This window comes from Manis javanica, chromosome 1, assembly GCF_040802235.1.
Source record: "Manis javanica isolate MJ-LG chromosome 1, MJ_LKY, whole genome shotgun sequence".
In the NCBI taxonomy this organism is placed as follows: Eukaryota; Metazoa; Chordata; class Mammalia; order Pholidota; family Manidae; genus Manis; species Manis javanica.
The window spans coordinates 15,013,688-15,038,073 of NC_133156.1; the positions used below are offsets into that span (position 1 = coordinate 15,013,688).

General features: G+C 51.3%; 2 protein-coding genes across 16 annotated transcripts in view; one reads left to right on the plus strand and one right to left on the minus strand.

The window, feature by feature from the left end:
- The window catches only part of MTUS2 (microtubule associated scaffold protein 2), a 501,163-nt gene extending 495,212 nt beyond the window's left edge, over window positions 1-5,951 (plus strand). For 6 of the 9 annotated variants that reach the window (XM_073228704.1, XM_073228708.1, XM_073228689.1 and 3 more), the window contains one exon: window positions 3,110-5,951. In XM_073228704.1, the coding sequence (XP_073084805.1) occupies window positions 3,110-3,323 (214 nt within the window). In that variant the 3' untranslated portion in view covers window positions 3,324-5,951. The other 3 variants (XM_073228715.1, XM_073228711.1, XM_037003917.2) reach the window with 3 other exon arrangements.
- Window positions 5,952-9,455: 3,504 nt separating this feature from the next.
- SLC7A1 (solute carrier family 7 member 1) overlaps window positions 9,456-24,386 on the minus strand; it is an 82,051-nt gene continuing 67,120 nt past the window's right edge. For all 7 annotated transcript variants that reach the window (XM_037003898.2, XM_037003897.2, XM_073228731.1 and 4 more), the window contains 8 exons: window positions 23,209-23,330; window positions 22,412-22,634; window positions 21,565-21,704; window positions 19,019-19,121; window positions 17,071-17,288; window positions 16,671-16,837; window positions 15,900-16,008; window positions 9,456-14,320 (listed from right to left, as the gene is read on the minus strand). In XM_037003898.2, coding sequence (XP_036859793.1) covers window positions 14,217-14,320; window positions 15,900-16,008; window positions 16,671-16,837; window positions 17,071-17,288; window positions 19,019-19,121; window positions 21,565-21,704; window positions 22,412-22,634; window positions 23,209-23,330 — 1,186 coding nt within the window. In that variant the 3' untranslated portion in view covers window positions 9,456-14,216. The remainder of the gene's footprint in view (window positions 14,321-15,899; window positions 16,009-16,670; window positions 16,838-17,070; window positions 17,289-19,018; window positions 19,122-21,564; window positions 21,705-22,411; window positions 22,635-23,208; window positions 23,331-24,386) is intronic.

Here is a 24,386-nt window from a genome sequence, read left to right on the forward strand (position 1 = left end):
AGTATACGTCCCCCACAAAGTGGCTTTGCTCTTGAGCTTCTTTGAGGGCTCTGTTTTGGGCCCAGTATCCAACTGACCTCGCTCCTCTGAGCTGTGAGTCTTCTGCACACTGGTTCGTGGATCCTGCCTCAAAGGATCAATAGGCCTCACCTCGGGGGAATGAGTGAGGTGACCAAAGGCCTGTGGCAGGGTCTCCAGCACAGCTGGGACATGAAGGGGTTTACTTCCAGGGGTTCTGGAGCAGGCCACCTGCCAGGCGTTCCCAGGCAGAGAGGCCCACCATGTGAGCTGACCCCGAGCTCTACTAGCTGAGCAGCGCAGACCTGGGTAGGGCCCCTGGCTGCTGAGCTCTTGTCCCGGGCCAGCCTGGCCCTGGGCTGAGCACGGCAGCAAGGGAACAGACCCGAGCAAAGCGTGTGGCCAACTGCAGCTCTCCTGAGTGACGCCTTTTATCTCGGTCTCCTGCTCTGAGAGGTGCCCCAGCTTCCAAGGAAGGGTGTGGAGGCACCTCCCTTCTCCTGTAAAGCAGGGTTTGGCGGGGGATCAGTTCCAGAGCACCGCCATAAAGCAAATGCCTCAACAAAGTGAGTCAAAGGACTTTCTGGGCTTCCCAGTGCATATAAAAGTTGTTTACACCACAGTGTAGTCTATGAAGTCTGCAATAACATTATGTCTGAAAAAAACAATGTACACGCCTTCATTAAAAAGTACTTTATGGCTAAAAAATGCTAACCATCATCTGAGCTCTCCACGAGCTGTGATCTCTTGGCTGGTGGGGTCTTGCCTGTGTGTGGATGGCTGCTGACCGAACAGGGTGTTGGGTGCTGAAGGCTGGAGTGGCTGTGGCCATTTCTTAAAATAAGACAACAAAGTTTGCCACACTGATTGACCCGTCCTTTTACAAATGGTTTCCCTGTAACATGTAATGCTGTTTGATAACATTTCTTTCAAATTTGAGTTAGGATTTCTTACAAAATTGGAGTCCATCCTCTCAAACCTGCCATTGCTTTATCAACAAGTTGAAATAATATTCTAAGTCCTTTGCTGTCATTTGAACAGTCTTCACAGCACCGTCACCAGGAGTAGATGCCATTTCAAGAAACTACTTTCTTTGCTGATCCCTAAGAAGCAACTCTAATCTGTTCAAGTTTGATCATGAGATGCAGCAATTCAGTCCCATCTTCAGGCTCCACTTCCGGTTCTAGCTCTCTTGCTGTTTCTACCACACCTGCAGTTCTTTCCTCTCCTAAAGCCTTGACCTCTTCAAAATCATCAACAAGGGCTGGAATCAACTTCTTCCAAAATCCCGCTAATGTTGATATTTTGACCTCTTCCCATCAATCACAAGTATTCTTGATGGCATCTAGAATGGTGAATCCTTTACAGAGGTTTTCAACATACTTTGCCCAGATCCATCCCTTAGAAGAATCACTATCTGTGGCAGCTATAGTCTTACAAAATGTATTTCTTAAACAATATGACTTGAAAGTCAAAATGACTCTTTGATCCATGGCCTATAGAATTGATGGTGTGTTAGCAGGTGTGAAGACAACATTCGTCTCATTATCCATCCCATCAGAGCTCTTGGGAGACCAGGTACATTGGCAAGGAGGACTCTTTTGAAACGCATCTTTTTTTGTGAGTTGTAGTTCTCAACAGTGGACTGAAATAGTAAACCATATTGTAAACCGAGATGCTGTCATGTAGGAGTTGTTGTCTCACAGAGCGAAGACAGTAGATTTAGCATAATTCTCAAGGGCCCTGGTATTTTCAGGATGATCATTGAGCACTGGCTTCACCTTCAAGTCCCCGGGTGCATTAGCCTCTAACAAGAGAGTCAACCTGTCTTTGATGCTTTGAAGCCAGGCATTGACTTCTCTCTAGTTGTGAAGGTCCTACATGCCATCTTCTTCTGAAAGAAAGTTGTTTCATCTACACTGGAAATCTGTTGCTCAGCGGGGCCCCCTTCCTGAATGACCTTCGCTGGATCTTCTGGGTGACTTGCTGCCGCTTCTCCATCAGCACCTGCTGCTTCCCATCATGCTTTGATGTTATGGAGACGGCTTCTTTCCTTAAGCCTCATGAACCAACCTCTGCTGTCTTCAGATTTCTCTCCTGCAGCTTCTTCACCTCTCTCAGCCTTCATAGAATTGAAGTTAGGGGCTTTGTTCTAGGTCAGGTTTTGGCTTAAGGGAATGTTGTGGATTGTTTGATCTTCTATCTAAACTTTCTCCATATCAGTTGTGTGTTCATCTGGGTAGCACTTTCAATTTCCTTCCCAAACTTTCCCTGTGCATTTACAGCTTGGTTAACTGTTTGGCACAACAGGCCCAGCTTTGGGCCTAACTCAGCTTTCAACAGGCCTTCCTCACTGAGCTGAATCATTTCTAGCTTTTGATTAAAAGTGAGAGACGTGCACCTCTTGCTTTCCTTTGGACAGAGGTTACTGGAGGGTTCTGAATTGGCCTCATTTCATTATTATTGTGTCTCAGGGAACAGGGGGGCCCTGAGAGACGGAGGGAGATGGGGGAATGGCGGCCGGTGGGGCGGTCAGAATGCACAGTCATCAGTTAAGTTCACTGTCTTCTATGGGCATGGCTCGTGGTGCCCCAAAATGATTCTAACAATAACATTGAAGATCACAGATCACCACAACAGATAAAATAATGAAAAAGTCTGCAATATTGCAACAATCAGCAAATGTGACACAGAGAGGCGAAGTGAGTAAATGCTGTTGGAAAAATGGTGCCGACAGAACTTGTTCTCACTGTAGGGTTGCAACAAATCTTCAGGCTGTAAAAAAAAAACACATTATTTGTGAACAAAGCGAGCTCAGTAAAACGAGATGTGCAGGTATTTCACCCCCGCGGACTGAGCCGTCCCTGAGACTCGCGCCTGCGCTCCCATCCCATCCTCTGTGGGTCCTAGGCGACAGGACAGCGGAAACCATCCTTTGGCCCCAGACTCGGGGTCCCTTCGTTCCGACCTGCCCCAGTTCCAGCAGGCGTCTGCCGCCTCCTCTGCCCTGCACGCACCGACCCTGCCAATCCCAAGTTCTGTGCCTGCCAGGGTGATTGCTACCTGGTGCTTTCTTATTCTCCCCATGCAGACAACTGTCGGAGGAAAATGCTAACCTCCAGGAGTACGTTGAGAAAGAAACTCAGGAGAAAAAGAGATTGAGCCGAACCAACGAAGAGCTGCTTTGGAAGCTCCAAACTGGGGACCCAACCAGCCCGGTTAAACTGTCGCCTACGTCCCCCGTTTACCGCGGCTCCTCATCTGGGCCCTCCTCCCCCTCCAGACTTAGCACCACGCCCAGATGACGTCACCACGCAGCCTGGCCCACCGCGTGCTTCCACCTGCAGGGAGGAGGGACCAGGGGCTGGCCCGGCCCTGCGCGCATGCTCAGTAGCTGCATAGCTGCATCCTAGACGGTCTAATGATGCTCGTGTGAGACTGTCCTCGTATTGGCACCTAGGAAAGTGTAAATGGTAGTGTCTGATGTGCAAACGTTTGACTGTAGTTAGAGCCAAAAGAAAGAAAAAAAAGAAACTCCAGTTCTTGGGCAATGAACTTTAACTGCAGAATTTCAGGTTAGTTACAAATAGCTCAGTTTTGAATATACATTGAATAATCATTGTGTACTGCACCAATATGTGTGTATATTTAGATATACATATATACACACGCAGCGGTTCTGAATTGCATTTTTTATAACATGAAGTGCTGACATATTTTGGTGAAGGTCAGCAGTTTTCTAACTTGTGCCTAAGAATTATTGGGAAATGAAAATGCATTTCTATCTAGCTTCCCGGGGAATATTTCTACCCAAAATAGAAAAAAGGAAAAAAAAAAAAGATACAGAGAAGAAGCACCTTTCAGCCTACCACCAAGTGGTCCTCCTGAACACAAACACCAGCGATTCGTGAACAGTAACTGCATTTGCGACAATCAGCTTCGCAGTCAACATGAGGTGAGGTCACTATTATTGCATTCACAAGTTTTAATTATTAGTACTCCTATCTGGAGTGGATAAGGGATAGTAGTGGGAAACCCTGAGGGGTTCAGCAGTTTTGCCGATGTTCCTTATGACAGTGAATCATCTATAGTCTTGTAAACACAAGTTTTGCTTTTTTCCTAAATGGCATCTTGGAATGTATCGTCAAGCTACTGCACCCAGGAAAACATGGAAGAGCGTGACCTTCTAGAATGAGAGTGAGGATGACCTTGGAATTAGCCAAGGCCATTTGTGCTCCATCCTTAAGAAGGAAAACTGCTGGTAGGGTCTGGGTTTTGACTACATAGCATAGGAAAGTGTACGCGGGCATCCCCTTTGGTTTGCTCTGATGCGATCCTGTAAATGGTCATCCCACCAAAATATGACCCTCAGGCCACCATTTCATAGGCAACCCCCCCTTCAGTTTGGTTCTATAACTCAGCCGGATCACGGTACATCGAGATGGCTCAGGAGTTCTAGCAGGGGCTTCCAGAAGAGCAGTTCTTCCATCTGGGGGAATCACTTCCCAGCTGTGCTAGATCACATGTGACCTCCTGGAAGCCCAGGTACGTTTTCTTCTGGGTGATTAAGCAACGCCACAGCTGACAGTTGTCCCATCGGAGGGTCAGCAGGTTCTTCCAAACAGAGGGGCCTAATGAAACAGCCAGCCAAGGCCCCTGGCTTCTGGACTGGCATTTGTCTCTGACATAGTAGAATTAGAATGCGAAAGGATTCCTGTAGCTCTGTGGAAGATTAGAAGCATGACCACAAAAGAAAGTAGTTTTAACAGTTGATATATTGATGATAACGATGCCTTTGTTTGCTGTTTGTGACAAAGGCCCTACAGTTTTGTCCTTAAGGCCCCTGGAAATTGTCCTGAGCACAGGGCTGTCTTTGACCATGCCTGAGGCAGGCAGGCTCATGCAGAGATGCTCCGCGGTCCAAAGGAAGAAACAGCCCACGGAATGGATGGGCTGCCCCACACACATCACCGGCATGAGTTCCTCGAGTGGGTCTAGTTTGGGCTTCCTGGCCTCAGGTGCATCTCACTACTAGCAAATCTCCAAGGGTCTTTACCCATCCGGGGGATATACACCGTAGATACCCAGTGAAGAAACATTTCTTTTTTCCTTTAGAGGCTCTGCATGATGCTGTGATATTGAGTCAGGCATTCCGGTAGAGTAGGTCATGTCATGTTCACTCATGCATAACTCTCGTCCTGTTAGCAGGCACCACCTGCAGATGCAAGTTCATGGGTAGCTCAGCTCTCTGAATTAGCAACTGCTTCCATAAGGGCACCTGCCAAATGCAGTTACACAGCAATACAGATTCCAATGTGACTCTAGAACGTGGTATGGTGTTAGCCTGTTCAAGTCGAAGTGGTAGTGATGTTAGGACTAAGTAATCCCTCACTAGGTGGACTAGAGCTTCGCCCTAACCAGCCCTGACCTTCAATGCTTGAGCCAGTTCCCACATTGCCCTGGATTCCTTTCTTCATCACGGACACCCATTCGGTATTGCTCCTATCCTGAAACATGGGGCAGTGGCCACTGTGTGCCCGATACTCCACCCCCCATTAGGACGTGGACCTAACACACCATTAGGACTTGGCCCTCTGTCAACGTGGAAGTCTTCCTGTCATCCACCTCCCGGCCTGGAGCAGTTTCCACATTCAGATGCTGCAGCCTCCCTGCTGGCCTCAGACCCACCAAACCTCACCAACCTCTTCCTGGCATTTGAGAGACAAGTTGGTGCCCTGCCCCCACCGCAGGCTGGGATGAGGTTGTGGCCGGTGCCAGGGCTGGGAAGGGGCTGGCGGGTGGCACTCTTGGTGATTATTTGAATGGGGTCACACCGTCTTTATCCAGCCCTTACATTTTCTGTGTTGCTTATTTGTGTTTGAAGCATATTAAAAATAACTTGAGGGATCTTTGTGATATGCACGTGATGTAATTGTTGGCCAGGCCCTCTCAGCCTTCAGGAAATGCAGGCTGGGGATGTGAGGCAGATGGGCCAGGGAGGTGTTTTATGGGCTGGGTCCCTTTGCTGTGTGTGTCAGGGTCAGCCGATTGTCACTGAGTCTCAGGACCCCTTCTTTCTGAGGCAGTGCATCCCCACCCTCACATTTCCAGCCCAGATGTTCAGCAGGCCCCACGCTGGACTTCGGGGAGCTGGATGGCTCTGCCCTTCAAGGCCATCACAACTAGGCTGGTGTGGGCTGGAGTCAGTTGGAGAAAGGACACAAAAGATCGAATACAATCCCTGCACCATGGATTTCAAATTCAGACCTTGACAGGTGTCCATTTCTTCCCCAAAGAGGGCTTGGCCTGCCCTAAGTCCTGTCAAACAGCTCAAGTGTGGCTTGTCACAGAGCTTTCCCAGGGGTTTCCTGGGACTGGATCTCCGGGGTGGCGTCTGTGGTCACAGCAGTTCCTTATCATGAGCCTTCTCACTCCCACAAGGGGAAGCAGGACCATGGATAGCTCTATCACACCCAGAGTGCAGCCAGGACTCCGGTGCCCTCCAACCCCAGCTTCAGGTTGGGGTGTCACTGGTTTGGCCAGCCTGACCCTGGCATGTCCCACAGGCACCTGCCCCTGCTTGGGGTTGCAAGGAGACTCCTGGGTGGGCTGGTTCCCTGGGGTGGTTTTGCAGGGTGTACGGAAGTGGCCGCTGTTTTAGGGAGACTTCAGCAGTCTGCCCACCTGAGCAACTGCTGAACAAGAGACTTTTCACAGGTGGTAAGTCACCTCCAGTCACTTCCAGGAACATTAGTGTCCCCTCTGAATCACCCATGCTTCCAGATTATTGATGGCAGCTACCTGTTTATTAATGTCTTACTTGTCAGCTCCTCCCAACCTTTTAGCTTCTTTTGGGGTATCTTGTGTCCTCCTGTTTTATAATAACCACCCTCTGTGTCCTTCCCCCTACGTGTGAGGGACACAGCAGCAGACCAGTGACTCGCCTAAGGTTAAAGCAGGTGTCCCACCTTTTGGGAGCCTTGCGTCCTCTCCCCCAGCAAATTGCCAGCAGGGCCCAGACGCTTTTGAAGGCAGCTCACCCTGTCACCTCCTCTGTGCCAGGAACCCTTGTTCAGGCCTGCTTTGCCTGCGTGGGAGACTCAGATCATCTCAGAAGAGAGGAAGTGATGGAGGCTTTTAGGCTCAGGTAGGAACCTGCTGTCGGGAGTTGAAGGTTGCTCTCAAGGCCATTGCTGCATCGTGCTGCGTCAGTGCACAGGCATCAAGCAATGACCTGTCATTTCAATCATGACCATCAAGAGCCAGCCTCCTACCACTTGAGAGTTTGGGTCAAATGCTTCAAACAAAACAAAATAAAACCCCACCAAAGGCTAGTAACCTGTCCTGGTTAAGGGGAGTTAATTCACTTAAGTTTCCTAAATATGTTTGCAAAAACCAGTCTGTCTGCTTCTCTCAAACCTATTAATACAAAAACACGACATGGGGTTTCCAAGTGCCAAGCTCTGTTCTCTGGCCCCTCCGCCTGGTAGGAGGATGTGCTCAGGAGCCTGGAAGGCTGATTTGCCTGGCTCACCAAGGCTGCAGGTTTCCACCAGCGCCAGCGCCAAGCCCAAGTGGGATGCCCGCAGTGCTGAGCTGGGACCACCCTTCTGCACCGGCTGAGGGCAGGCCTGGGTGTTGGGGCTCCTGCCCCACAGCCAGCAAGCGGCTGCTATCTGCCTAGTCGTGTCCTGTTTTAGCCGCATCCAAGTCAATGTAGGGACGTGTGTGCGTCCCTCCCTCTCCCACTGCACTGGTATCTAAGTAGGTACTTTGAGGTCACTTGTTTCATGGAGTAAAAATGTAAAGTATTGTTAGTAAAGTCCAGCCTACACTGCTTCTCCCTCCCCAGGCTCAGCCCAGAATCTGCTGGGATTAGGTACTGGCCTTGAATAGTAGGCCCAAGGGCCGACTTCATTAGCAATGAATGGTACCACCCAGTCTACGCCTAAGCTTTTTCTCACATTGCGTTTATTTTTTAATGGTTGTATTTATGGATTACTTGGGTATTAGTAAACTATTCCCTTTTAAAGAGGGGTAGACAGGGTTACCCACAGTTGGTGTTCTAACCCTCCCCAGCTCTGTTGGGTGGCTGAGCAAGGCTGGGCAGCCGTGATGGATTGGAAGGCGGGGTAGGGGGGCGAGAGGCGGGCGATCCCCCACGCCTGGTGAGGAGTTCCAAAGGATTCCTTCTTCCTACCAATGCCAAGCTGTTTGGGGGCCGCTCCTGATTCCCAGAAGCGGTTCATAACCAAACTGTGCGCAGGAAAACTTGCCCCAGGCGACTCTCCCTCAGGCCTCCGGAGTGGAATCGCTTCCCGGGGACTCACGGTGTCCTAGAATATCACTGAAACCTGATTACGGGGGGATCATCAGGCCTGCGCGGCCCCGCACCGGCCGCGAGGTGGCGGTGTGGCGCTGCTGGAGCCGCCCCGCCCGGCCCGGGAGCGAGAGCGGTCGGCTGTCACTCCAGCTCGGGGCGGGAGGCGCGCTCTGCGGGGCTTGTAAGTCGGGGCCGGGCTCTCTGGCGCCTGCAAGTCTGTCAGCAGATGTAAGAAATGGCACTGGGGGCGGCAGAGAGGAGCCCTGCCCACCCGCGTTCCCGGCGCCAAGGTGCGAGCGGGGATGCTTCGGCGCGGTCCACGCTGGGCGGTCTGTCTGCTTGGCCACGAGGGCCCATTCTCCTGTCACTGATGCTCCCCTGAGAAGGGGCACGCGGTGCCAGGCCGCGCAGCTCCCGGCCCTCCCCTGTGGCTCTGGAGTCAGCCGCCAGCACCCTCCATCAGATACAAACGTCAAGGGGTCTTCCTGGCCACAGATCTTGCAGGTGATGGCCGCATCGCTGCGTCTTGGTGTCTGAGAATTAAGGTTCACTTTGACCGTATTTGCCTCCTGTGCAAGAACATGCTTCATTTCTCAAGGCGGGATGAGGTGGGTGGGCGGCCAAGAACGATGAGAACAGCTTCCCCCCGCCGCACCCCCAGGCCTCCTGGCACTGCAGCACCTGGCATCACCCCCCCCCCCCCGCCCCTGCCTTGGAAAGGAACACAACCGTTGTGGGTGGAGAGAACTAAGGCCGACGCGCTCCTGGTATGAGGGGGTTGCTGCGCTGACACCCAAGTCCCTCAGTAAATGTGCAGCTTGGTGCCGGGCAGCCCCACTTGGCTGCAAGACCACTGAGGCACAAACTGAGCCGAGCCTGGGAGAATGCCAGGCAGGCAGATAGCGTCAGAGGATCCAGAATGAAGGTCCCAGGGATTCCCTGGTCGAGGCCCTAACCCTTGAAATGAGGATGTCCACATGAGGCCATATGACATAGGCTGCGGGGAAGCAGAAGATCTTGTAGAGGCACAGGATCTGGAACTCTCCATGGAGCACTGCCAAGCTAGGGGACCCAGCCTAGAGCTGCTAGGATTCTGAAGATCACACCGTGCACACACAAGCCATAGAATTTATTAGCATTTGCTGAAGTGGGAGATAATGTACCACAAAATAGTTGATTTTACAACATAAAGTATGGTAGGAAGTCGTCAACGTACAGTGTTGTCAGCAAAATGGGACACAGGGTTTCACATTTTTTAAAGGTGACGAACATCTACACTTGTCCTTAAAATAAAAACTGGAGGGACCAGCAGGGAACAACCTGATTTGCAGTTAGCCTCAGAATCTAAACCTAGTATCACAATCATAAGAAAACTATTAGAAAAATAGAACATCAAACAAGCAAAAAATATTATACAATTTACATAATAAAAAACACAACTCTTTTAATAATGGCTCCACGTTCAGTAGAAGACAAGGTTTACTGGAGAAACCACAGCTCTTCAGGTTTTATAATAAACCAGCCATCATCTGTGTCACACTGCACTCTTTTAAACACGATGCTGAAAGGCACAACTTACTCAGGTAACTTTTTTTAAATATATAACTTCTCGATGGGAAAATAAGTCCCAAACTTAAAAAGGTCGTCGTCAAGAAACAAAATCATATGCCTTGTTAATGAATTAACAAAGTCTGAATGCATCTTCCTGCCCTGCTTCTTGGCCCTGCTAGACACGCTCCTACCCTGAGAAAATCGATTTGGACTTGACAGCCAAGGTCTTGTGACTTTTTCAGTTGGCAGCTCAACACATTTAGAGGATGATCTAGGAGGCGGGGCTGGACAGCAGTGCCCAGAGAGCCTCTCTTGGCTGGTCCATGTCTCCCTTGAAAGACACCACTGGCGCTCAGTGAAGCAAAGGGCACAGAGAGGCTCTGGATTAGAGCAATGAATATGAAAGTTGATTGACCTTTTTTTTTTTGTCGTAAAAACCCATTAGGCGTCATAATGACGGTGACAAAATATGGAGTGTAGTTTCTTGCAGCACTGGATCAATAAAGCATTTCCTCATCAACAAGAGTCCAGAAGAATCTGACAAAATGGACATCTCGCTTTCTCTAAGAAGCCTTACATACAATACTCTCATTGCAATGGCAAACAGACATATTTTAAATTATACATAATTTATACATAATTACACCTAACGTATTGAGCTCTACCTGAAGTTAACTCTCGAACAGTTCCACACAAGCATCACACACCTGTGCCCTGAGCATGGATGTGCAAACACACCTCTTCATCCATCCCAAACACACCGGTGATGGAGCCCACCATGAGGATCCCTCATCCTTGTATTCATGGTTATGTTTTGGGGGGGGCGAACAGAACAATCAGCTCTTATTAGATGTGTAAAAATAGGACAGTTAAGTCAGAAAGCACAGGTCCGGGAATGGAGCTGCCCGGGTGGGTGCTCGCCTGCAGTCTGGGTGGGGGGCCTTTATGAGGCTCGTCCACACTCCCCCAGGAACCCAGCCTCCACCTGGTACTCAGAGCTCTTGTCTTCCATGTCAGGCCACAGACCAGGCGACACATCATCTTGAGCAGGATGGCAAATTCCAGTCAATTCCCAGTGCCTGTTTCGTGCCAGGCCAGCAGGGGGAAGGCCTGGTATACTGCTCATTCCTGCCGTTGCCCCAGCCCTGAGGATGAAGCACAGCATGTGCAGTGGCCGAGGGTCTGGGTGGGCCAGCTGCCCCATCCAGGTGTGGACACAGGCCCACAGAGCATCACTTCCGGGCCTTGGAGCCTGGGGTGGATGCACAGCATCCACACGTGTGATCAACCGCCTGACAGCTGAGACTCAGTGGGACAAAAAGTGGGGGACATGCCAGGGAGTCTGACAACGATATCAACCTGGCAGTCTTTCCCAAACAGCCTGAAGAAGATGACGCTATCGCTCCCAATTGCTTGGTTTGGAAAAACAAATCCGGCCCAAAGCCTGGCTGAGTGGGGTGAGCAGATGGGTCAGGGGAGGGTCCAGAGGCCCTGAGTCCCGCTGAAGACTCCACCCACTCCTGCAGGTGGGCTCACATCTCACCCGACCACAGGGGCTGGGCTGCTGCCCTGGGGACACCCCACCCTCACTCTTTGCTGCAGAGGGCCTGGAGGCTCCTGTTTGCTTCCTCGTGAGCTGGAACTGAACGCAGTCATGAAAACATGCAGGGTGGGGGGTTATGAGAGGTGGGCAGGGGCACTCACTCATCGCAGTGGCTCTTTCCGATTTGAGTATTTGGGTCTGCGGCTCAGATCAAAGCAGACACAATATTCCCAAAGGGTGTGTGTCTAGAAATGTGGAATTTCTGACTGTGTGGGAAAATACTGGCCAACCCCTGAAACTGAGAATCATACTCTTGTTTGGGGGGGTGCGGAGCTGAGGGGTGTGAAACTGCTGAGCACTGGTGGTGGTGGTGCTTCGCCTCTGCACACAGGCGCACATGTGAGGCGTACCCCAGGCACCACTCCTACGTCACTCTCCTCATACACACAAAACCCCTAGCAACTGACAAAAATTCCTCAATAAAAGCACAGTGAAGGATTTACCCCGTCACCCCCAAGGGCCCTTTCCCAGGTGCAGGGGCTTCGCATCCCCACCAAGCAGGCCGCCTCCTGGGCAGCACTTCCTGGCTTCGGGGGCCAAAGGGCTCACATCTGTCAGGATGTCCTCCATGAGACACCACAGGGGATGTGGTGACCCAGTGGGACAAACTACATCCCTGCTGTCTGTCGACTGATGTACGTTGCCAGCCTAAAAAGGTCAATGGTAAACAGTCTGTTCTGCTTTGTACAGAAATTTCAGCTAGAAAGAGAAATTACAGTAAATTTTCTCCTCTCCACCTTTCTTGGACCCCCTGTTCTCAAGTTCTCTTTGCCTCTGTGGAAAAATAACAAAGCAAGACAAATAGCTAACAAACCCCATGAAGACAGCAGACAACTGAAACCCCTACAAAATAAGTTAATAGTATTTATCAAAATATTGTACAGCACCAATCTACATAAATTTAAATACCTTTCTTTGGAAACCCAAGCTTGGGCCTCTTATGAATCTCCCTCTGGAACATTCACAAATAACATCTAGAATAAAGCTTCTTGCAAGGTGCTCAGGGCCTGGAATGAGGGCCCCCCTCCTGGCCGCCCAGCTCCACTGGCTGGCCCAGCCATTTGGCCATCTCACCAATTCTTGCACTTCTCCCCAAGAACCTTTTTGGGCAGCGTAAGAAAAACAAGTGCTATCAATTTATTAGACTTCTGTCTATAAGGTTTGTGTCAAAGGCCAGAGGGAAAAGAAATGGCAATCTAAGCTTCGAAAGCAGCATTTCCATTCTCTGTGGCATCCAAATGCCTGTCTCTCTCCCCATCAACACTGGACTCTTCCGTCTCCTGAGTTACGTCCCGACTGGAAGGAGGACACAACCAGCGTTGTTTCCTCTGGCTTCTATCTACAAGGGGTGAGTGAACTGTCGTCTAGGTTCCTGATGCTGTGGGTGGGGACACCAGGCTGGCCCCCCAGCTCTCCAACCTAGGGAGGCAGGAGGTCCAGACAGGGTTACAGATCTATATACAAACCCAGAACATCTGGAGATGGATACAGGAGAGGGACAGCAATATGATCCCAAACTGTCTCGTGCTGACTCCACGCCCTGAACAGTGTGCTGACAGTACGGCATAACTGTTTGGCCATTTTCTAAGTTAACATTAAGTGCCAACTTAATTTGGTGGAGCAATTCACAGCAGCTAACAGGAGGGCTCAATCTGCTTACACATAAAAGACGGGCCAAACACGGCATGCCAGGGGCCAGAAGCAGCTGGGAGGACCCTTGGACCGAGTGGACATCTGCCTTGAGAACCTTATAAGACCCGAGAAACTGACTGGCAAGCATCAGAGGGCAGCACTTGGTGAATGGCGAAGACCCACAGAAAACACTGTTCAAAGCTCTGCTAATTTGAGGCTGGCACTACATAACTACAGTGTCATGTTCCAGTTACTCAGGACACATAGCCAGCGGTGAGGGAGGCCAGCAGACGCCAGAGCTGGCTTGGGAAGGACCGAATGCAGCTGAAGGTGGTGCCTGTGCCCCCCGGGTGGCGTGGGGCCATCCCTCCCCCTCCCCAGCCTCCCCACAAAAGGGCTCCCTTTTCCCTGGACAGACCAGCTGCCCCAAGGCTGCTGCGAGTGCTGGGGTCTGTCTCAGCCTTCAAAGCAAAGCCCTTGCCTGGAAGGGGAGATGGAGGAGGGGCCAAAGAGCTAACAACCCTGCTGGAAGCAACTCAGAAGGCAGGAGCAGGAAACCAGCCCTGTTTTCCTTCGTAAGTAAGCCGCTGTCCTTTGGCTCTCGGGAGGGATGGCTGAGAACACACTGTTTTGTAGGACTTGTCCTGCACCTGTGGCCGGCTGCTCGGTGCTGAGCAGCGTGCTGGCTGCTGAAAGTCTGGGCCATGCATGTTTTCAAAACCAGAACAGCCCCTGTGCAAGGAGGCCTGGCTTCCCAAGGTGACAAGAAGGTGGTCTCCATCCTGCCAAGGCCCGGCCACAGCAGCATGGAGCTGAGCTGGTGAGGACAGGTGCTGCTTGCTTTGCTTGGAAGGAGGGCAGAGACACAGTGGCCGGCCGCAGACAAATGGCCCCAGCCAGGAAGGCGACTGGAGCTTGCCGCAGAGCCGGTCTGGGCAGGTCACGGGAGCTGTGGGCGCACCTCGGCCGCACCGGGCCTCTGTGGGAGAGGGTGGGAGCTGACGCATCAGTGGGGAGAGCGAGATGCTTCCGCGCCCTCCAGGGGCGCCCCTCAGGGCTGCCACCACCTCTGGGGGGCAGGGCTGCGGGTCACTTGCACTGGTCCGGATCGCCATCAGGAGTCCTTGCTTGGCCAGCAGCCAGGGATGCCTCCTCGCTGTGCCACAGGCCGTAACCGAAGTAGATGGCAAAGCCTGCGGGCCAAGGGCAGGGACCAGGTGTAAGAGAGGGGGCGGGGTCCATGGAAGCAGGCAGAGCCGCCTGCGGGCTCGCAATCCCACGGAAGAGCCTCTCACGCTGCCTGCCCCACGCCTGAGCCCACGGCACACGGCCCTCAGGGGCCGAATTTCCACATCTGGAGAAACGACAGGACTCCACTAGCAGACGGGGCCCAGGTTACTGCCTCGCCTCCAGGTGTGGTGAAAGGCCTCCCACCAGGGCAACTCCTGAGCAGCGGGAGCAGCTAGGCTGGGCCCAGGAGGGGCGCTGATCTCTCAGCTTCAGCCCCGACCACCTAGCTGGGGCCCTGCGGCCCTGGGGAGGACAAGACACTCTGCAGCCACACTGTCCCCCGCCAGCAGGCCTCCCAGCGAGCACTCCTGGCGCTGCCTCTCCAGTCCTGACGGCCCTGTTTCCCTACATAAGCTACTGTCAGCCTGTGGGAGGCATCCAGTGGCCTGAGAATGTGTGGAACCCAGGAATTCAGTCCATTCCGTGGTCAGAGACTCTAAAAGGTCTGCATGGGGCCCAGAGATCTGTGCTTCCAACTACCCACACAAAGATTGGCCCATGTGGCCCTGGGGCCACCCTTGTACCAGTGACACAGGAGAGCTCACCTTAAAGAAGGACTTACCTCCAAGGGCCCTCAGAGTCCCCGGAGGCTTACATAGGGATGCCCAGCTGTGGGTGCCCTCCCACCTCTGGAAGGAAGGGAATGGCCACCATGGGCCGAGCACATGCTGCCCAGAGGCTGAGCCAGCTCTCTCAGGACAGGCTCTGCAGGAGGATCTAATGGACACGGGCTGCACTGCCGAGCACAGGCAGCCAAGTGCCTCCTGGGGACCGCCAGGCAGCCGCCGTTGGCTCCAAAGGGCAGCAATCTGGGGCCAAGAAGTTTGGCAGAAACAGAGTCCTGAGGTGTTTTTGCTCTTGTCAGTGTCAATGACAAGGGCCCTCAGACCCTGAGGACGGACCTGGAGTCCACCTCCTGCCACCCCTGGGGTCAGAGGCCAAGACAGGGGTGCGCCACGGTGAGCCCCAAACACAGCCAGCACCCAAACACTGGCCCCCAAGCCTCCCTCAGGCCCTGCCAGGACCCACAGCCCCCGTGGGCAGCATGTGGATGCTGGCCAGGCTCAGGGAGGTGCAGTCCAGGCTTCCCCATCGGGGTGAAATGAACTGGTGCTTTATTGAAGGCTGGCTCATAGTCATGTTCCGATGAACTATAAGCTTTTGCCCAACAAGATAACCAGCTCAGGCAAGAGGCTATTAAAATGAAAAGCACCTGAAAGGGAAGGGGGGACCCCCAGCCTACCAGGAGTTCCTTATTGCTTGAGAGAAAATCACTGACTATGTGTTTCTACTGTTTTGAAATGTGAACTAGAAGCTTAATGACATTAGCCATCCAGCCAGGCATCAGGGAAGAGGGCTGAGCAGCACAGCAGAGGCCCTTACAGCAGAGGCCCTTGGGGGGAGGGAAGGGGGCAGGGGAGACCACCGAAGATGCTGGGATGTCCAAGGTGCTGCTCCAGCGAAACCCACCACCTAACATACCTATTAGCATCCACACCGCAAACCGCACCCACGTGCCCTGGTCCAGCTGCATCATGAGATAGATGTTCACGAAGATGCTCAGGATGGGAAGGACAGGCAGGAAGGGCACCTGCAGAGACACGAGGCGGCGGTGTCACATTGAACGGAGCAGGGGGCTCCGGAGATGGCGCCCGCTCAAACCATTCAGAAAGCTACCTAGGAAAAGAGAGTGCCCCCACGACTTACGAGGTCTGCCACGTTCATGTGGGGAGGAGGGAGTGCCGCCTGCCTGCACCCCACAACCCCTGCATGCTCCAGCACCCCCACACCCTCACACCGGCAAATCCTAAGGTAGAATTTGCTTCTAAGCTGCTGATTGCCAAAGTCAGCTCTGTTCTAATTGTTCCTGCTTGTTACTCTCTTGCGAAAGAAGGGGCTAGAAGTGCGACTTCCACTTAATCTCTGCATTGAATTCTTTTATCACTTGTGTAACCAAAAATGCAGAAGACCTTGTCATGTCCAAGGCTCGGCAATGACACGCAGTCCACCTGGATGGACGTTTATGAGATGCCCCCGAGGATGAGATGCGCATCACCACCTGAGAGCCCGGGGGCGGGGAAGGGATACTCTTTTGGGTCGGTCCTCCTCAGCAGGTACTGTCTGTGCCCCAGGCTCCCTTGAGGCCGGCCAGCAAGCGCCACCCTCCAGACCCCCAGGATGGCAGAGCCTGTGCATAGTCCAAACCCCGGCAGGAGGGCCAGAGGTCATGGCCCGGGAGGCAGGGCTGCTCACCTTAAACGACAGCTTGGTCTTGCTCTCAGGCTGCCTCCAGATGACGACCGTGACTACAGAGCAGAGGAGGGCTGACCCTGTGAGCACAAAGCCTGCCCACAGCCCCCCTTCTGCCAGAGCCTTCTTTCCAAGGACAGCCACGGTGCAGAAGGTGACGATAAGAATTGCTAAGAGGGAGAGACAGGTGCGATCTAATCACTTATCAAGTTCCCACAGATATCCTCAGCTCTCCCCAAAACCTATGGAGAGGCAGGCTCCATTTCTACAGGCATCAACCACAGTTAGGACAGTCCAACAGCTTATCCCTTCTGGCACTTGCCCTCCACCCCCAATGGCGAGAAAGCATGTAATGCCAACGAGAAAGACCCTAGACACCTTCCAGGGAGGGGCGGGCTCTTACCTATGAGGCTGGTTGAAATGTTCACAATTAACCCAGACAATTTGGAAGGCTCCACATTTTTGGGTGAGAATATGGTTTTCAAAGAAAACGTTTCTGCTTCTGGTAAAAAGCCTGTCTGGGAATCGCTGGTGCTCACCAGTTCATTCTGGTCTACCTGATCCAGCTCGTCCGTCGTTCTGGCCATCTGGTACACCATGTTAGGTTGCTCTGGCTGGTATCTGAAATGTATTGTACAACCATTTATAACATGCTTCAATTAAGCAAAAGGATACACACTAACTTAGATTCTTAGTAATAAGCCTTCAGAGGTTAAGGTGCCCAGAACATGAAGCGTAAAATGGGAGGATGAGGGACAGAATGATGCATTTCCGGGAAGAATGGAAACAGAGGAGACCTGGGTCCTTGCATTCTGCTCCTGCTTCTGGGCAACACCTTTCTTGGTGTCTGTTTGGAGGCACCTTGACCTCCACTAGGAATCAGCCCAGAAGAATGTCCTGAGATGGTTTCTCTAGCTCCTGGCCCCTGAATGCGTAAGATATTAGCCACTTCTAAGAAAACTATGACCAGTACGGAGCTCAAGGTACAGACAGAAATAGAAGCAGTAACACCAGGATCCTACTTGGTGCAGAGCTGGAGAAATGTGTCTGCAGGATGACAGATTTGAGAAATCCTGTTTTTGAGATTTAATTGGTTCAATTTATTTTAAAAGTCCAAGTGCCTTAGGATAAATAACTCTACAGGACAGGGTGAAGGAGCCAGGCTATGGCCTGATTTTCAAGACACAAGCTACCTGCAAGTAAAGCATTCATTTTAAATGAGGCTCCTTATCTTCCCACCTAAAATGAACAGAGCACCAATCCTTCCCACCAGCTTTGTAAAACACAGTACTTTATAAATCATTTTACATATAATTGGACAGTGAGCATAAAGACACTTGGCCATTTTTTTCACTGATTCACTTATGCAACACCATTTGGTCAACTAAGAAAGTACGGGAACCTCAGAAAAGGTTGTAGCATTGAGCCTTTGGGAAGAAACATGTGGTCAGAAAACGAGCAAACTAGTTTCAGCTGATTCTACACAGTCACTACTGAAGCTCAACCCAGGGTTTACATAAATTAGGCTGCCGAGCACATTAGAAATGGAATCAATGGCCTTGCAAGTGTAAATACCTGAAAACTAAATAAGAAGGCTCCTGCTCGGTGACCAAGAGAGTCTCCCTGAGACGCCATGTCCTTGTGAAGAGTGCTACCATGGCCATTCCTAGGAGTGAGGGAGCACAGCCCTGTCCTCGAGCAAAGGGAAGCTGGAGCCCAGGGGGGTGCTTTGGGAGGGGTCCTGGGATAGCTGAGGAAACCAGACACCATGCGGAAGCCCAGGGCTGCCTTAGTGTGGCCACCCACGGCTGCCTGGTCCACACGAGGCTGAAACAGCCAGGACCTGCAAAGTTGTCCTGAACATCAACCTCGGCCACTGCACAGTGTGCGGTGGGACCCGTGTCCCCAGCAGCCGTGCAACGCCGCTCCAGAGGTACCACACTGATGGACATTTCTCAGGTCTTGGATTCTCCTAATTCCCACCAGGCCAGCTGGCAGTCCCCTCGACCTTAAGAACCTTAAGGACCTTAAGGACCAGGGTGAAATCATTACCATGAGCCTTCAAAAACTGTTCTCCAGGATCCACACCCAACAGCTGGACTGAGAACCTATCTCTAGCCAGAAAAATGAAGGTACAAGAGAGAGGGGGTGGGGGTAACCCCAACTCTTTTCAAGGATGTTCTCGGTATCTGGGCCCTCCACCAACAGACCCCACCCTCTCCTGGGCAGTTCCCAAAGGAGCTATCAACAACCTAAAATGTATACCGGTATAAACCATCAATTTGAACTTTTAAAAGGCGAGCAAGACACATCTGTACTTCTGTCATGGAATCCAGAAAAGCCATACATACCGTAAGACCAACACACAGGTGGCCACCAAGGAGTATGCCAGGAGAGTACCGATGGACATGAGGTCCACCAAGTCCTTCAGATCAAAGAGGAAGGCCATCACAGCTGGGGAAGAGACAAACATCAGCACCCATGGGTGGCCCTCTACACGCTGGCCACCAGACCCCACCCACCTGTGATCCGGGGCACACAGGGAGCTGCTTTTACTCGTCCCCCCCCACCAGCCCTTTCCATGACGAGACACTGTGACATTGCTCAAAGGGAAGAAAAGCTCAGGAATAAATCACACAGTCCTCAGTAGAGGATGATTAATATTAATTAACATTTATAGAGAGCACTTTCACCAACAGGACCGTGTTGGACCCTCACAGCAACTCTGTAAGCTATGCCTACATTGCAGATGGAGACACTGAAGTTCAGGCATGTTGGGAGACTCACCTAAGGTCATACAGCTACTAAGTGGAAAAGTCGGAATGTGAACTAGGTTCCTGTGGCCCTGAGTCTGGTGTTTCTTGCTGCACACGAAGCTGACTCACAGACACTGTCATTTATTCATCCACTCAAACACCACCCATTCATCATCCATCCACCCAACCATCATCTATCCACCCATTCGTCCATCCTCCATCCGGCACTCATCAGGAGCACGCCAGTCAACTGGGGGCTGAGATACACACCACTGAACAGGGTAGACCACATAGCCCCTGGCCCTCCTGAGCAGATCACCCTACATATATGCACCAGCAGGCAATAGCAGTGAGGAGGTGGATGAGGACAACTAAGTGCTCTGGGAGTACTCAGAGGTGCTCCTAACACAAACAGTTGAGCATGGGAAGCAGTGTTGTTCCCAAATAGCATCTATCAGTCCCTTTACCATGACCCCACTTAAATAAAACATGCATGCTTATTTGAAAATCCTTTGTAGTTTTTGTTAAGTATGTATGTCTATTCATGTGGGTTTATGTCAAGATCCCCATTTAAAAAACAACTTGGCTGGATCTACTTTGGGATATGTTCAAATCATATGCAATCAGCACAAGTTAAAACATAAACACAAAAGCCATTATTTTTTCATAAATATTTCTCAAGCTCCTATAGATCACTGCAACCAAAACAAATTTAAATTGAGGATAAAGAATAGGATTAAAGAGAGATGAGGGACTGCCGGGTAATGAGAACAGTATCTGACTGTGCATGCCACAGAGAAACTCGAGCCAAATGCCTTGCATGTGAGGTGATTGTAGAAAACCAAATACTTATTTACCACTCCCATCAAATGGAAAAAGCAAATCCTCTGTTTGGTGAATGCATGTACTTTACAGTCACTTTAAAGTTTTCAGTTTAATCTCCCTTTACCAGCATAGGAAGAAAATTAAGGCCAGCCTTTAACATGATCAAATTAAATGTAAGTACTAAAGAAACATTCACTATTTCCCATTCCTTATCCCCTTAGATGTATTGGCCATATTCTGACATATGGTATCCCTTAATGTGACCACTGAGATCACTCTCAAGAATGTAGAATTACACAACAAATGTGTCAAGTAATGAAAAACTAGCTTTCTTTCATTATGTAATATTAATCCACAAAACCAAGCACACTCAGCTCAGCTAAGGGCATAAATACTAACACCAATTCATTCACTGAAGATGGTCATATGTCCTACCAATGGGTACTGGACAAGCCTTTGTGGTACAAACTGTGACTGGTATCACATGTCTTGATTTAATTTGGCATAAAAACAAACCAGGGACCAAGAGCCAGATTTACACTTCCTGAGTGCACTGAACCTCACTGAACCTTACCTTCTGTATCTGCACAATGGGATTATGCCTGCCTCTCCTGGCTAGGAAATGCAATCATTAAAGGAGGAAACACATGAAACGAGGTAGCACATAGTGCATATTCACCTAAGTTCCTTTTCAGGCCCCCACCCCAACTTCAGCAGGACCCTGGAACATCACAGAGCGTCAAAACTGACCTGTTGGTGAGGAACCTGATCTTCGATCAGATAAACCTCCTCTGGGCCTGCCCTTGTAAGTGGCTTCACCAGCAACACCCTCACTATCCCCTGGGAGAAGGCAGCACATCTCACAATACACTGACCAGAGGGAACATCATTTTCCAGAGAGTTCACAAGCTAAGATATAAGGACACTGAATTCCCAGTGGTAATAAAATGTCACTTGGCTTGTACCATGCAAGATGTCTTCTCACCAAAGTCTATTCAGAGACATTCAGAAAAGGGCAAAGACACAGGGCTTTGAAGGAACAATGTGTGTTCTAAGCTTGGTCCACTGACATGATAAGAAGAAGAAGGAATGCATTCAAACTTTTTGAGAATTCCAGCACGTCCCCCATAAAACTGGCCTCTGCCTTTGTCAGAAAGGCAGCTGCCTTACAATAAACCAGGTTCTAAGGGTAAAAACCAAATGTTAAAAAAGACCAGTCGGAACTTCTCACAGACCAGCACATTCAAGATATTTCCCCAGGGAATGATACCTCAGTTGTGAAAACAGCAGCACATGAAATTACCTCCAGTTCTTACCAGCAATGGCGCCTGAGGTCAGTGTGGCAATGATTGGTGTTTTGGTCCTATCATTGATTTTAGCCAAAAACTTAAACAGCAGCCCATCCTCAGCCATGGCATAGATCACTCGGGGCATTGGAAACATGGACCCTAAAAGACTAGATGGGAGGAAGACAAAATGCAGCTGTCAGACTAGTTCGTCAGGAATAAAGGCACCGTAATGTGCCCACTGAGGAGGGGCCCTGCCCTTCTTACCAAGGACTGCCATCCTCCAAACCACGTGGAGCCTGCAGCCAGAGGACTTGGCATTCAATACCTCAGCCCCAGAGAAAGCACCTACTGTAACTATGCGTAAAGCGAAAGAGTGGGAAATGTCGAACATAAACCAGCACAGGGCCCAGTCATAATTTTCATGGAAGGGAAATTTTGTATTTACTCCTACAACTGTTTCTAGCTGAATCACACAGAGAATAAGAGCGGCACTGCCTTCACAGGATTTCTCTGTGGTAAATCCACATGGAGGAAATGGTTCCCGGATAATCAGGGCCAGTAGGAAATAGCAGGGGCAGAATGTTCTTCTCCCCTTTCCTAGGCATCATTGGCTCTACCATCCAACTAAGGGCCAAACTGCAGTGCGGTGGCCTGGTCCAGGGGCCAAAATCGGGGATGGAGACAGCGAGACCCTTGCTGAGCCGTTGATGTTAAAAAGTGGGCCTCAGGCTCTTCAGGAGGAAACATCAAAACACAGACAGCCTTGGGATGATTGACGGCATCAAAGGGAGAAACCGTGTGATCAGGCATGGGGTGTCTGGCTTTAGGTGGCCTTCTACACCTTCCGCCTCCCCCGGAGGCTCAGAACCCTCACCTGGTAGACAGAGCACAGAGGGAGCCGACGGCCACCGCGTACTTGGCCCCTTCCCAGCCCACGTGCTTGAAGGCGTCCGGCAGGGGGCTGTCCTTGTCCAGGCAGAAGTACGGCATCATGAGCGTGAGGGCAGCGGACACCCCAAAATAGGCAACGAAACAAATCAGCAGTGACACGACAATTCCAATGGGGATCGCCTTTTGGGGGTTCTTGACTTCTTCACCTGTAAGCAGCAAGGGGTCAGCCACCCCCACAGACCCGCAAGATGCCCCAGGCCTCTCACTGTCTGGGGAGCCTCCCCACCCCCCAGCGCTCGGTCCTGTGGGAAGCAGGGTCTTCAGTGACCCAGACCAGAGGACCCATCGGCCCGGGGACAGTGTTCTCAGCCGCTCCAGCAGGGTTCGGCCAAGGAAAAGGCTTGTTTCCTTTGGCAGAGAAAACCTGGGAGGCGCGACTGAGCGCAGCCTATTCAGTCGGCCAGGATGACCATGTTTTTAATGGCCTCCTTTCTCCCGGATGATGGCCAGATAAGAAATCAGGCTGCACTATGGCTCTCATTTTCCGGTTCCAGTGGCCGAACGGGTGGTCACGTTCATGATGCAGTTTCCTGTCAGGCACTGCCACTTGGGGAAGTGATAAAAGTGGGGAAAGACTAGCAGGAAGCTACAGATCCACACGTTATGCATGTGTGAAAGGGCAGCAGCCGGCACATGGCCACCGGAAGGACAGCAGCATCCCGTGGGTAAAATTAGCCCAGCCGTGTGAGGAGAGTGGGAGGTCCCAGGGCCCGGGCACACCTGTGGTGGCGATGCAGTCAAAGCCCACGAAGGCATAGAAGCAGGTCGCTGCCCCCGACAGGACCCCAGAGAACCCAAAGGGCATGAATCCACCAAATCCGAGTTTCCCTTCTTTTGTGTCACTAGAAAAAAAGAGCCACAGTCACAGATCCCAATGCCTGCTTCATGGTCCTGAAGGGAAGCCACTCTGAACAGCCCCCTGCCCAGCATATGGCCATTGCCCCGTGCTCAGACCCTCTTGGCAAAGGATTCTTGAGACAGCTGTCCCCAGCCTCGGTGGGTGACATGCCACTCTGCTTCTGTGGCCCCACAGGGGTAAGCACTGAGCCCCTTCCAGAAGCACCCTGACTTTGGGGCAGTAGAGACTGTGGCACAGGGTGTCCAACAGGAAAGAGGGGTGAAACCAGCCACTGAGGCCTGTTGCCCAGGTCCCTCAAGGAAAGAACACGTACTTCAGAGCAACACACAGTTGCCAGGTGATGCGGCGGCCCCGCCCCAGAAACAAAACATGAAATGTCTCCCTTATTTACCAGTATCTCAAGTCTCAAAACAAGCATTTCCAGAGACATAAAAAGACCTCAAAAAGGTAAACTGTTTTAGCCAACAAAAACCTTGTAAGCACCCACATGCACAAGGCAGACAGTGGGGTTCTTACACTGGTGAGGCCCAGGACCTGGCAGGCTTGGCACACAGGTGGCGCTCAGTACGTATTTGCTGGGGTAGCGCAGGCAAAGTCAGACAAACACACTCTGTAAACCCCACACATCCTTGCAGATTCAGAAGATAGTCCCAGTGAAGTAACCCGTGACTCTAAACACCATGTCCCTTTTGCCCCTCCCAGCTCGACTGGCTCACAACTGCCTGGCTCTGCAGGGCCACCTTCCCCAGATCACTGGACTTCCCAGTGTAAGGCAAGGAGCCAGATGGGATATTCCAATCCTGCAGTACATGTTCTTAAGGTTGGATTAGCAACTCATTTCATCAGATTTGCCTTTCGTGGGATTTACTGACTGGCTAATAAAACAGAGAGACACTGGACCCAATTATTTGCTAATGGGGATGAAGCCTTAGACTGATGCCTTGTGGATAATCTCATTTCTCAGTTTTGGAAGCTGCCACTGAGCCACTGAGGTCAGTGTGTGAGGTTCCTAAACACAGGACCTACTGCAGTTCAGTCA